General features: G+C 34.0%; 1 protein-coding gene across 4 annotated transcripts in view; it reads right to left on the bottom strand.

The window, feature by feature from the left end:
• RBM27 (RNA binding motif protein 27) overlaps positions 1 to 14,987 on the bottom strand; it is a 74,874-nt gene that overhangs the window by 32,433 nt on the left and 27,454 nt on the right. For 2 of the 4 annotated variants that reach the window (XM_038530519.1, XM_038530520.1), the window contains exons 8-10: positions 13,808 to 13,942; positions 4,832 to 4,996; positions 3,028 to 3,177 (exon numbers count right to left, since the gene is read on the bottom strand). In XM_038530519.1, the coding sequence (XP_038386447.1) occupies positions 3,028 to 3,177; positions 4,832 to 4,996; positions 13,808 to 13,942 (450 nt within the window). The remainder of the gene's footprint in view (positions 1 to 3,027; positions 3,178 to 4,831; positions 4,997 to 13,807; positions 13,943 to 14,987) is intronic. The other 2 variants (XM_038530522.1, XM_038530521.1) reach the window with 1 other exon arrangement.

Below are 14,987 nucleotides of genomic sequence, written 5' to 3'. Positions count from 1 at the left end.
AAAGCACAGCAAATAGCACCCAACTTCCATTTCCTTTACTGAAATGCTTAATAGCAAGAAAAAATATCAACTGCCTCCTTTTTCTTTCTTAAAAATACAATACCCAAATTTAAGAAGTCATAGGCAACTGCAATGTAATAACTGATTCATGCAAGGATCATCAATTGATGGGGAAAAAAAAAAACACCAACAAAAGACTATCAGAGAACAAGATATTTACATGGTGCCAAAGTAACACTCCACAAATGATTACATTACAATGAAGAGATCTAACAATTATCATCTCAGACAAGCAATCAAACTTAGCTCCATAAATAAAATGAAATTATTTAGATTCTAATGTTATTCAACAAAAAGTCCACCCAGGCAGGATATTCTCATGGAATTATGATTTTCTTATGTGTAGCAAAGATACTGTGTTTATATAGGCCATCTTATTCTTGGATGTTAAATAAAAGCTCTAAGGTGCACAATCTCTACAAATACTTGCAAGTAGTTCAAGAAAAAAATGAGAAGGGAAGAAGGATGAGAAGAATATGCACTCACACCCAAAGGCAACCAAACATTAACAAATGGTGAACCAAAGTAAAGGTATTCAGTTTACTGTACTTCTTTTGATTTTTTGGTAGGTTTAAAATTTTTAAAACTCATAAGTTGGGAGGAAAATCCAAAGAAAATACTATAAATTCGTATATTTCTTTCACAATAGTTAAGACTAAAATACTTAAAGAAACTGACCTTACAATGGCCTGTGTGTGGGAAGAAGTGTGTTGAATAAAAAAGTAACACCAATCTATGCTTGATATACTCTGAATATTCTCCTTAACTTTAGTGATTCCACCAAAAGTAAAACTAGCAGCAAAGAAAACATGTAGGGTTAGATGATAGGGTAGGGATGAGGGTTGGAGGTATGTCACTGTATGACAGGAAAATTGTGAAGCAAGTTCACTCATTTAACATATATTTCTTCAGCAGCTGCTACAGCTCCAACAATTCTATTAGACCTTAAGGGTAAATTAGTGAATAAAGTAACTATGATCTTTGCCCTGTTAATGGCCTTTATTTTCAGAAGGCTAATGGAGGAGACCGCAATTATGATGGCATAGAGCATTCTAGAATTTGCCATGTCATTTCATCTTCCCTACAACAATTTTTACCTCCTAACATTGCCTAGTGCTTTTCTTTACTGAAGGGCTTTATAAGAAAAGGAGAGAGATACATAGCTAGAGCTTCAATGACTTGCCAACATGACAAATCAAGCCTACTGTACAAAACCACATGATTTCTACCTGAATGAGATTATCCATGAACTACTGTATATGAATACACAGAAAGTCCAGACTAGTGGCAAAGGGAAAACATAAATTTCTGAGAATATGATCTTCCCATTAACTTCAAGTAATCTGGTAATAATTTATGCATTATAGCACAGAAGATAATAGCATATTGTTCAGATTCTAAATCTATGCCTAGGTTCAAATTGCAGTTCTGCCATTAATAATTATATGACCTTGGGCAAGGTCTTTAACTTCTCTCTAACCCTTAATGTCTTTATCTGTGAGAAGAGAATAAAAATAGTACCACTTTTAAGGAGCTGTAAGAAAGGAATACAAGATATAATAATACATGTAAAAGCATTTGGTTTCATCTCATCACAAAACTGTTAATGTGTGATTAATATTTGTTATTACTACTATCAATGGTAACAATGATATTAATGGCAGTAAAGAAAAGTTAATAAAAGCAAGATAGGAAAAAAGGTAAGAACAAGAAAATGGTCACCACAGAATGAAATCAAAAAAATATTGTCAGGACGACCCACGGCCAGTCAACCAAATTAAAACTAAGTATTACAAATCCCGGGCACCTGGGTGGTTTAGTCAGTTAAGCATCTTCCTTTGGCTCAGGTCATGATCCCAGGGTCCAGGAATCAACCCTGAGTGCCAAGTATCCCTGCTCAGTGGGAGCCTGCTCTTCCCTCTCCTCCCCACTTGTGCTTTCTCTCAAATAAATAAAATCTTTTTTAAAATATTAGAAGTCAAACTGTAGTAAGAAAGAAGAACTGGAATGTCATCAAACTTTCTAACCCACCACTTTTGAAGGGAGGAGTATAGGAGGACATCAACCCATATTAAAGGTAAATGCTGGGGCGCCTGGGTGGCTCAGCGGTTGAGCATCTGCTTTTGGCTCAGGTCATGATCTCGGGATCCTGGGATGGAGTGCCACTACAGGCTCCTCATAGAGACCCCGCTTCTCCCTCTGCCTATGTCTCTGCCTCCCTTTCTCTGCCTTTCATGAATAAAATACTTAAAAAAATAAAAAATAAAGGTAAATGCTTGCATTTTAGTCTTTAAAGGTTTGTGACTATGCTTTGTAAAGGTCCTAACATGACTGTAATCATAAATACTAAAAAAGATCGAATGATAATTTTATTCCAGTTTTTCAGAGTCTCAGTTAGTGTGAAGCACAGCACTTATGATACAAAGTAAGCCCTTAAGTGATCAGTTCTTTCAGGGCCAGGGACCATGTCATTTCATCTTTCTTTACCTAATACCTAAAATAGTATCGAGTAAACAGCTAAAAGAGTCTAAAGGTCTACAAAAATAGCAACTAATATAAGTATTGTTTCTTATTTAAAAAAAAAATATAGGGATCCCTGGGTGGCGCAGCAGTTTGGCGCCTGCCTTTGGCCCGGGGCGTGATCCTGGAGACCCGGGATCGAGTCCCACGTCGGGCTCCCTGCATGGAGCCTGCTTCTCCCTCTGCCTGTGTCTCTGCCTCTCTCTCTCTCTGTGACTATCATAAATAAATAAAAATTTAAAATATATATATATGTATATATATATATTCTAATTATAGCTTTAAAATAAAATTTGGAGATACAGTTTATTTAAACACATTTATTTGAGATGATTATATGGCATTCTTCAAAAAGATAATGTGTAAGTAATTTTAGTCTTAGTGAGGTCTAAACTGCTAAACTGAACTCCTGTATAACAACAGCATCAAAGTATGAGGTATTCTCACCTCTTGGATTTGCATCCATATCTCCAGATGTTAGGCCAATCAGGTTAGGGCGCTGTGTCTGTGTTCTTGAAAAGAACTGTCTGTACTGAGATCTACCAGAACTGGTAATACTAGGAGCTTCTGGATTATAACCATCTGGTTCATATGTATCTGGGGGGAAACAAAACAACAAAACACATAGCAAGTCAGAAGTAATTTCTCATATATGAAACAAACAATAGCAAAAAATTAATTTTTTCTTTAACAAATATATCAACCTACACATACATATCTAATTTACAGTATATAGATATACCTGTTAGAAGTGAAAGAAATGAAAATGCTCCTGTCCCAAAACACAGATATACACATCAATTCTTCATTACAGAAATATTTCCAGATTCATTTACCTAGCCATTTTCATCCTCTATATTAATCACCTAATCCAAACGTCAATAAATATTTTTAAAAGAAACATGCACATACACTAATACTACACAGAAAGGACTGATTGAGTTTCCTCAGTTATCATGTCTCATCAATTTCCAGTACTCTTTTAATTAGGGGGAAAATCTATCTACTAATTTGGTTATCTACACTTTAAAATCGAGATATAACAGCTGGTTTCATACAAAAAATATTTCAAATGTTTTATTTCAAATGGCTAAATAAGATAAATTTTATATTTCTAAACATAATCATGATCTTACTACCAACCACCTCATCAATGCTGCTTTTATCACGTTTCCTTTGTTTTCTCTAAAACTAAATACTTTTTAAAACTCTAATGCTAAATAACTATTTTGTTAGTGTTGAAGAAATTCTGAGTGTTCATCTCTAAATGGTATATATCCTCTTCATCCTATATAAAATGAAAGAACAGTTAAAATTAAATGAAGACACCAGTTTTCGCCACTGTGATTTAGAAGTCCTTGTATCTTTTTTTTCTTAGGGAAAAATTTTCTATGGCATTCATATTAAGTTTCAGCTACAAGGTTAGGGACATTCAGATCCTTATTAATGGCCAATCAGTTCTATGATTCAAAGTATTAAGATCAGCAAATTATTAAAAAAATTTTTCAGTTACCAGTTGGTAGTCTTGACAGATTTCCTATAATTAAAATCTCCTATAGCTGCAGAAAGTTTTAAAGAAGTTGTATAATCAAATGACCTTGTTCTATAATTCCTGAGAATACACAGAACCCCTAGAAACTTAAAAGTCCTTTAGTCAATTATGATGAACTCAGATCTAAAGGCAAAGTAAGAAATGTTAAAAACCTCCTGAGATACCCACGAAGCACTTCAAATAGGTCATCAACATGTACATGTAGGTAGGAGGGAAGAGTTTTCAAGAAATCGCTACATTATACACAGCCAGTCCATACATGTTCATCCATTATCAGCAAGAAATCAGATGTTTTTGTTTTGTTTAAAAAAAAATTAACCAAAAATAAAAAAATAAAAAATATATAAAAAATAAATTAACCTAGTTTTTCTTGAAATGTATAAATGATTAGAAAACATTCAAGTAGATACTCTCCTTCTATTTACTGGATTAGAAATTAGTTCAAAGAACTAACGCAACTTTTGTTCCTAAGAAATTCAAAGTCAATATAGAGGACACCAGAGATGACAGACACACAGGAGGCCTCATCATCTAGCAACCACAAGGGACAAATCAAAGAAGCAGGGAAACAGAAAAGAAAACTAAGAGGGAATTAATGGGAATTTGTGACAGCAGATCAAGATGCCAGTCACCACTTAGGCTGGCAAGCTGTGGTACAAAAGATCAGAGAGGTGGATGGCCATTTGTAGCAAAGCTTACCTGGGACCAGAGGGGTGGGGCTGGAGACTGAGGTATGGTACCCAATGGAGGTTCCCATGAGGTTTCGAGGTGGCACCAAACGAGCTGCCAACAGAGGAGGCGGTGTCCCCAACTGAAGTCGCTCAGATGCAGCAGCACCATGTTCACGAGAGTACATGGGCTGTCCTACAGAGGAAAGAATAGGAGGGCAGCTGGGAATGAGAGTCACAAGCTTCTCAGGTAATGATGTACTTCCTGAGACTTGAGCCAAGAACAGAGAAAGTACACCAATGGGAATGGCAGTCGAGAAAGGTATTACTGAGATTCTTTCTAACTCAAGAAACAGTCATACAACTGGTTAGGATGCACTGAAGTATAAAGAAAGAGTAAGAATTAGGTAGTATGACTGTATAATCTCAATCTTTCATAATCTTAAATGAATAACTATGTTCTAACTGTACCCAAAAGTGAACAGTCAACCATAATCACACTATCAGACAAAGGTACCCTGAGCTATTATCCATGTAGTCTTGTATCCAATAAAAATCATGTAGTTTTGAAGACTCACACCCATTAAAAACAAAAACTCTTCTTTTCAAACTCACATAATTTCAGGTTCACACAAAACATATGCTCATACCTGAGAGCAGAAAAAAGAATAAAGAAAAAAAAAAAAAAAGGGAAACACCATAAGCATACCCTCACAGAGAATAAGAAATGTTCAAAAGAAAAAAACTAAACGAGAGTGAAAACTTGTTACTTGTTACCTACTTAGCAGATGGATAACAAGTACTGACAAAGAAAAAAAGGACAACACTCCAGATATATAGATCAATCACGGTACATATGAAATTACTTCAGATATTAAAGAACTACTTTTTGAAAGAAAGAACATTTAGTGTTTACATATATTAACACAAAAATGTCTGAAACAATGAAGTCAAATTTGGTAGAATAGGATTTAAAAAGAAGTATCAAGGAACAGGTTTTTTTCTTTTGTTGGTCACTTAATAGTATCTGTTTTACCCCATGAGACCTATTTATAAGATTTACTCAATACTTTCTAAAGTCAGACATTCACTATGTGGCACAAGATAAAATAAAGTGAATTTAGAATTTTTTTTACACTCAATGAATGTCCTTAAAAGTTATACATTTCCAAAAGACTTTTTAAAATACACTTTAACAGAACAAGCCACAAAGCAACCACCTGATTTCACAGTAAAGGTAGAAGAGAAATAGATGTACTAAATTTTACTATCCTTCTCTTCCTATATATGAAGCAAAGAAGCAAGTGACAAATCATATTGTACAGCAGACTGCAAAACTGCACTTAGCACCAATTCTTTCAATATTTACATTAAAACAAGGCTCTTTTAATTATTATGTTACAAAAACAATCAAAATATCATCAACAACCTAAAAATAGTTGTAAGAATGAACTACTGCGCAGGATTTCTTGAATGAAGGAGTATACTAAAAAGAAAAATGGAGAAGTGCATTCTCAGTCCATATGACTGGTTTAAGTTTTTAAGACTGCATTCAATGTACCCAGTATATTTAACTAATAACTGTCTCAAAGTGAATTGAAAAGCTAAAGGCTTATTTGCACAATGTCCTTTCAAAATGAATGACAAAGAACAGGCATTTAATTTCTGAAAGATGGCTGTTTATTCAAATGAAGCCGGATGTTCAACAACATGCACTGAGATCTCTAAACACTATTTAAAAACAAAAGCTTCTTTAGATAAAAGGCTGATACTAGGCCTGAGCAGAAAATTAAGATGAATCTGGTTGGTATACTTTCATATATAACCCTGTTCTTCCAGAAACTATAAAACACTAGGTGTGTCAAAAACAAAATAATCTGCAGGAGCCAACATGAAGAGGCTCCCACGGTCAAAGACAAAACAGTGTGAACACCAAAAAGGATGTAATGGGGTGAAACATATCAAACATGTTTAAAATCCATGAGTTCATAATGATCCCCTCTGGAAGATACCAGGAAAGAAGGCCATTATTCTGAAAACTGATAAATAAAAGGAAACAAGCATATATCCTGTCTTTCCCATAAAAATTGCATTTCAAGTTAACCAAATGGTTAACACTACAGTTTCACTTTGTAGAATGCCAGGCAAGAAATGTAGAAGAAATTACAGAATTAGGATATCACACTTTTTATAACCTGTAATGAAACAGCAAATCTAAGGAGTGATCACACATGGCTGCTGAAACCATTTTAAAGTTGATAATATCAAATGGACAAATCAGAATGAAAACACCTGTAGACACTGATCAATATTTATAACAAAGGAAAAAACTCGACATTATGTACATCATGAAATATTACAGTAAGTACATCAATAAAATATTCATGACAAAAAAAAAGCCCACACCAAAAGCGTGAATCTAAAGTCTCCAAATTTAGCCCCCAAATTACAGGAAATAGAGGACTGAAGAATGTATTAAATGACATAAGGAGATGCAATATGCCAAGTCCAGAATGTGAAAAACTTCTCTAGGAAAATAATGTTTCTTAAATAAATGTCAAAAAGAAAAAGTAGAGGAAATTATTACATATTTAAAGACTTAAGAAAGGTATCTCCTAAGTGTAATATATAACACATATATATTATGTTACATTATTGTTTGGATGCAGCTGTAAATGATCCAGCTGTAAAAGGACAACTATGATACAATTTGGAAATACGAACACTAAGTGGATATTTGACAATAGTAAATATAAATATTTTAGGAGTGTGATAAAGTGTTTATTTAATCCTTATCTTTTAGAGATACATAGTGAAGGTGTTATTGATGAAATGTTATAAATGGAGGTTGTCCTAAAATAATCAAGTCAGGGATGAGTTACAGCTGAAGCAAGGTTAACCATATATATGTCGAGGTGTGCTGAAGCCTGTGAGTACCTGAAGAGTCCTGAAGAATTTGCTTTCTTTTTGTGCATGTTTGAAATTTTCCGTAAGTTTTTCCTAAATCAAACAGGTTACAATAATGGTGAAGGTGAGCCGGTCACAATTTATATTCATTCGGTTTAGTTCTCATTGGCATAGTGACTAGAGAATTCCAAACTAGAACCATCCCAAGTTCATGCTCCTATCTTATGTGTCTCATACATCTTACATGCCTGACAGCAAAATTTTCACATTCTTAATGTTAACTCTACTCAGGGGAAGAGTCTTTATGCAACTGACATTTTAGCTACTCTTTGGAACTTCCTGATTTTGTCATTAAGAATACTCCCAGGATGGGTCGCCTGGGTGGCTCAGCAGGTAAGCATCTGCTTTCGGCTCAGGGCATGATCCTGGAGTCCCTGGACCAAGTCCCACATCGGGCTCCCTGCATGGAGCCTGCTTCTCTCTCTGCCTGTGTCTCTGCCTCTGTGTGTGTCTCTCATGAATAAATAAATAAAATCTCTTAAAAAAAATAAAAAAGCATATTCCCAGGAAAAAAATCTTAAGTTTTAAACTAAAAGCTCAAGTGGAAAACAAAAAAGCTACACCACCTTCCAATAATTAGCCATATTTATCATGTATCTTCTGTATTAGAATCCAAGGTCCCTGGCATACAATTTGAAGTTCCAGGGCTTAAATGATGCCTGGTACATAGTAGGTACCCTAAATAGTCACTTAAAGAAAGGATGAAAGCTTATGTATTAAAAATATCCCAACGACAAGTATTTTGGAGGAAAATTTGTATGTTGAAATGGGCAATAAGATAATGAATTTAAGACAAACCAAAATAAAACACAAGGCAGAAGAAACCCAGACAATATTCAATGACTCTACTGGATATCGATACACTTTTCTAGACATCAAAATCCATGATTCTGCATTAAGAAATGTTATATATTCCACAAAATTAAATGAGGAATCTCAAGTTTAGTAGGAATAGAGTGTTTCAATAATTTTTCATAGTTGATAACAGGAAATATATTTTCAGAAAGATAAAGATTATTTACATAAATACATTTGAAGACGAACAACTGTCTTCAACCTAAAAAATCAGTCTGTAGAATAAAGAATGCTATATTCTACTATCACTTTTTCACACTTAACTAGAGTGGACTTAGCAATCATAACATATTTCTACTATGTTTTCTTCAAGGGAACTTAAGGGAACTTAAGGGGATGAAAGGGATATACTTGAAAATGGTACTGTGCAACAAAAAAATTATACAGTGAGTTGGTTAACTCAAATTTGGGTAAAATATTTTAAGTACTTCAGAGGAAACACTTGATTTTAAAAGGTGTTACGATATTACTCTCTTTGCATACAATTCTACCTATTAAGTCCTTTTCAGAATATCTGTGACATTTTTAATTCGAGAAACAACAAAATATTAGCTTTTTTTTCTAAACTATATCCATTTGAAATCACCTTTTAAATAGCATTACCAGGAGCCACATATATTCTACCCACTTATACAGTGAGGATAATTACTTTTTTTCTGTTAATATTCAATTGTCCTATTGCAAAACAAGTAACCACAGCCGAGAGGATGGTTTTATTTTCAACAGAATCAGTTCCTTTCTCAACTGTATTTCTGAGCCACTCTATTCATCTAGTTATAATAGCAAAAAATACACTGTATTTGTTTTTTTGTTTTTTTAAACACATTTCTTTTCCACTATTAGATTTTTAGCTTCTTAGAAGAATCACTTATTCTTCTGTATATTCCTAGTATCTAGCACTGAGCAGACCCCCGTTTTTACCTCTAAAATTCCAGATTTCGTTTTTCTCTGTATATTCCAGGTCTCTAGTGACATAATTTTCACAACTAAATACCATCTGATATGCTGTACTCCGTTTTAAACATTTTCTATGTTATGAATTTTATTTTTTAAAAGCTTTTATTTATGAGAGAGAGAGGCAGGGGGCGGGGCGCAGAGACACAGGCAGAGGGAGAAGCAGGTTCCATGCAGGGAGCCCGACATGGGACTTGATCCCGGGTCTCCAGGATCACACCTGGGGCTGAAGGCGGCGCTAAACCGCTGAGCCACCCGGGCTGCCCTATGTTATGAATTTTAAAGAAAATTTGACAATAAAATATCCACAATTTAAACTTTCCCAATTTAGGGCAGCCCGGGTGGCTCAGCAGTTTAGTGCTGCCTTCAGCCCAGCGTGTGATCCTGGAGACCTGGAATCGAGTCCCACATTGGGTTCCCTGCATGGAGCCTGCTTCTCCCTCTCCCTGTGTCTCTGCCTCTGTGTGTGTGTGTCTCATGAATAAATAAATAAAATCTTTTAAAAAATAAATAAACTTTCCCAATTTATTAAACTTTAAGAGCTCAAGTTCTCTAATACATAGTAAACACAGTTTTTTACTTTGTTTGAAGTTCTAATTTTTTTGGAAATTACCAATTACACTATTGAAGAAAGTATACTTGAACAATTTGATTCAATTTATCTGTCTAGAACAAAATTTAAAAACAAAAGAAACTTTATAAATCAAGTGAATAGAAAGATACAAAAAATTTATCACTAACAAACTACATTACAGCAGTAATGTAGTTTTTAAACAGTAAAAGTTTTACTGTTTACACTGTGATCAGAAACTATCTCCTATGTTTTCAAAATTCTCTATAATTTTTAGAATCAAATTTTAACTTTTAAAAAAAGAAGGAAAATAAAAATAAAAATAAAAATAGAAAGAGAGAAAGAAGAAAGAAAGAAAGAAAGAAAGAAAGAAAGAAAGAAAGAAAGAAAAGAAAAGAAAAGAAAAGAAAAGAAAAGAAAAGAAAAGAAAAGAAAAGAAAAGAAAAGAAAAGAAAAGAAAGAAAGAAGAAAGACTGGGTGGCTCAGTCGGCTGAGTGTCCGACTCTTGATTTCAGCTCAGGTCTTGGATCTCATGGATGGTGGGATCCAGCCACAGCCACACATGAGGCTCCATGCTCAGCAGGAGGTCTGCTTGATATTCTCTCTCCCTCTGCCCCTCCTACCATTGTGTGTGTGCTCTTGCTCTCTAAAATGAATCTTTAAAATAAATAAGGAAGAGAGTACTTTGCATAAAAAACTTTGAATTGTTTGATACAAATAATTCTGTAATCTTTAAAACATTCAGTTGCCAACCAAATAAATCTCTTTAAACTACTGATGCGACATCTGAAACTATCCTCTAAAGCAGGAATTCACAAATGCCAAAAGGACGTTATCATCTATCATCTGTCACTGGTCTGAGACAAACAGAGGGAAAAAATGTAATGTAATTAATATTTCATAAAACTAAATATAAAAGGATAGTGCTGTCTTTTTTTAAAGTAAAAATATATTTTTTAAATTGAAATGACCCTATATACTTTCATATACAATTCCTTAATGTGGCAAATAAAAAGTTGCTAACTGTACTGTTCCCCCAAATTTTCTTAAAAATGTTACCACCTTCTGAAAAAGAAATTTGGAACTGGTGTTTTAAAAGGTCTTTACTAATATATCACAAGATATTTTTGCTTTTAAGAAGAGAAAAATGATTTTCAAGTAAAACGAAGATTACCTTTTTCATCTTGGCTCTCAAGCATGTAGCACAATGCCTGGCACATATCAGGCATTCAATAAATATTTGCTCCATTAACGAATATGGAGCTAAGACACTAAAATAAATGGCAACTGCCAGGTTTTTACAAATTAAAATCAAAATGTAATTTTTATAGAGTGAGTCACGATGTTAAATTTAACAATATTAAAATAAATGGTAATTGCCAGACTTTTTAAAAAATTAAAAACAAAATAGAATTTTTATCATGAGTTACAACGCTAAATTTGACGGTAAGAAAATGTGCCATCTGCAATAGTCTCAGATAAATAATCCATTTTTTGTACTTAAAAGTCCAAAGACATTAAGAAATAATGTTAAGAAATGAACTAGGGGAAATAAGTGACACAGGATTGATAAATGTTGAACCTGAGTAATAGGTATATGGGAATGCATTATACTGTATTCTTTATTTTTATGTTTAAAATTTCTCTAATTCATAAAAAAAATGAAAGAAGCAGTAAAACAAACATGCTGTAAAGACACTATAGTAGTTAGAAGACTGAGATACTAAGATGTGGTTTCTGTTTTGAAGAGGCTCAGAGAACACAAAATTAACAAACATGAAAAGAAATCTAACAGTAGGCTTATGTACAATTATATGTCATTATGTAATAAATGCTTTTTGGTCCTGTAAGAGTTTATAACAGAGCAATAATGTTCCCCATGTACTCAGAAGATTTGGACCTTGAAAGAAGAGAAGAGAGAGAGCAAACTATTAGAAGGGAAGACAGGAAAATAAAGTTGAGTCACAACAGGGGAACCGACAAGGTATAATTGGCCTAACCAGAGGAGATATATGTGGGAGTATAGTGAAGAGATGACCAAGAAAGGCAGGGTAGATTATAGAAAGAAAAGCTATAGGGAGGGATTCATCGATAGTTTAGGAGGGACAACTGGGTGGTTCAATCATTGAGCTTCAGACTCTTGATCTCAGCTCAGGTCTTAATTTCATGTTAATGAGTTCACCTCTGTGTTGGGCTTCATGTTGGGTGTGGAGCCTACTTCATAAAAAATTATATATTTATAATTTAGGAGGAAATTGTGGCCACTGCAAAGTTCTGAGGTACTGCTGTGATTCGTTTTGTCAGGAAAATTAGCTCAGCAGCATTATATGGTGTGACTTAGGTGCAATGAAACATAACAGAGTCAAGAAGATTACAGCAATAACCCAAATGTGAAATGACTGAAGTGTCACAGTAGCAACAGAAAGGGCAGAAACCACAGTAGCAATAGAAAGGGATATTTCAAAGAGAGGATTTTTTGATTAACTAGATATAAATTAAGCAAAGCAATGATTCAATCATGTCAAGGTTTCAATTCTAGGTGATTAGATGGAGGTTATTTCAATTTAATAAAGCCAGGGATAGTGGAGGTAGATACTTAAAGAGAAGGTAATTGATTTCAGAAAAGCTGAAATTTAAGGAGATAAGAATAACTACAGTATTATAGAAAACTAACCTTTATATTTAGCTTACCATGCCAGGTTCTATTCTAGATGCCTTAGATAGATGTATTAATGCATTAACTCCTCAAATACGCTTTTGAGGTGAGCAACATTATTATTCCCATTTTATAGAAGAGAAAACTGAGATACAAGGAGGTTAAGTAACTTGTTTAAAATCACAATGACATAAGTAATGAAATAAGGATTTAAACCTGGGCTTCATTATATTACTGAACTGCCTTATCGTGACATGATAAAGATGAAGAAGTGTTTATGATAAATACACTGCATAAAAGATGATTTTATCTATAAAGCTACATAGCTCTATAAAAAACTCATAATTTGACATTTTTAACAACCAATTATCTTATTTTTATGTTTTTGGAGAAAGGAATATTTTTAAAAGCCTTAAATAAGCAAAAATAACAAACACACCTAAGAAATCAGAGAGAAGTAGGATTTAAGAACAAATTATTATAAACACAAATGCTGTAAATAACACAGCCACTAAATATTATGGTTTAAATGATGCTATCATCACTCCAGTATACAAGCTAAATAATTATTTGGCTTGCTTTATCCAACCTTTTATATATTCTTAGAAGATAACCTTATGTTTTGGAAATTCAATCAGAAGAACAATTTTGAACAGAAGCTTCAAAATAAATTCCCTTTGGAGAGACAAAAGCTTCAAAATTTCCTTAAAAAGAGACTAATGTTTCAAAATAAATTCCCTTTGGAAGATACGAAATGCTGCTACTTCATCTATAGCAGACGAGCCTTCAGCATAGAAAGCCCTACCCTTCTCTTTCACTTTCACTAGCACACAACTTAAACTACAGCCATTTAGCATAATCACACAGCAAGTTGTCTTGTGAATACACATATTTTTATACGGCACAGTGCCTAAGAAGAAAAATTATAGTTTTTAAAATTATGACACTGAAACTTAGCTTTTCTATACTCCAGCAATTTTAAAAGTCAAGCAATATTTACTTACGCTCTGATACTGCATAAAGGAGGTTCTGGGGTAAAGGAGGAGGTAGTCTTGCTCCCACTGGTGCAAGATTGGGCACTGCACTTGTCCCAGGCTGGTCACGGTTGTTTATCAAGCTTGACTGTGTTATGGGTGGTCCTAAAATTTTTAAATAAAGAAGAAGAAAAAGGTTTATGTTTCCTAACTAATAAAAATACTATACTAGAACTAATTTGGATAGTCATAAAGTATCTACTTTGGCATAGAACAGAATTAAGAAATTTGATATATGCAGGTTTCAACACTATGAGATGCATAATTAATTAGGATGACATTTTAGTTCTAGAACAGAAAAAACAATTCCAGGGTGAAAAAAAGGCAGGATGCTTAGTTCTGGGGAACGGGAGTAAAAAATGGCTGAGAAGGAACTTGAGCAAACTTTCTGGGATAAAGGTAAGCTCCTTTAAAAAAAAAAAAAAAAGATTCATGTATTTATTTATTTGAAAGAGAAAAAAAAAAAACAAGAGCGGTGGGGGGGTGCCCTCGGGATAATAGAACTCTTAAGTTCTGCATTATGAACATGTTTAGATGTTGTGATGTCTGCAACATGCTAGGAAATGCATCAAAAATAATAATGAGGGGTGCCTGGCTGGCTCAGTCAGGTAAGTGTCTGCCTTTGGCCCAGGTCGTGATCCCAGGGTCCTAGGATCGAGCCCCGCTGAGCAGGGAGTCTGCTTCTCCCTCTTCCTCAGCCCCTCCCCTCCCGCTTGTGTGCTTGTTCTGTCAAATAAAGTCTTAGAGAGAGAAAGACACGTGATAATAGAAATATGGTAAAATATTAATCATAGAATCTAGATGGTGAATATATGGGAGTTTGGTGTACAATTATTTCAACTTTTCAGTATGCTTGAAATTTTTCATTGCAAAATGTTGGGAGAAAATGACATTCTTGGATTTCACTTTTAAACAGAAATGTTCCCACATATCACATCTTTTATAGTGGAAATTTCTATATATGAAGATGCTTCTTTATTTGGGGAATAAAACCTCAAGTTGAGCTTCGCAGTTATACTATCTACATGACTACTAAATCTATGTATCCAATGTCTCCAAACCTTTATCAACTTTAATGTTGTCTATAAAGAACATTAATGCAGGAAAGCTAGGTGATTAGGTACATGGGTTCATCTTAAAATATTTCTGC

This window comes from Canis lupus, chromosome 2 (assembly GCF_011100685.1).
Source record: "Canis lupus familiaris isolate Mischka breed German Shepherd chromosome 2, alternate assembly UU_Cfam_GSD_1.0, whole genome shotgun sequence".
NCBI lineage: Eukaryota > Metazoa > Chordata > Mammalia > Carnivora > Canidae > Canis > Canis lupus.
The sequence above is the reverse complement of the archived record's forward strand: the minus strand, read 5'-3'. Positions and strand labels throughout refer to the sequence as shown.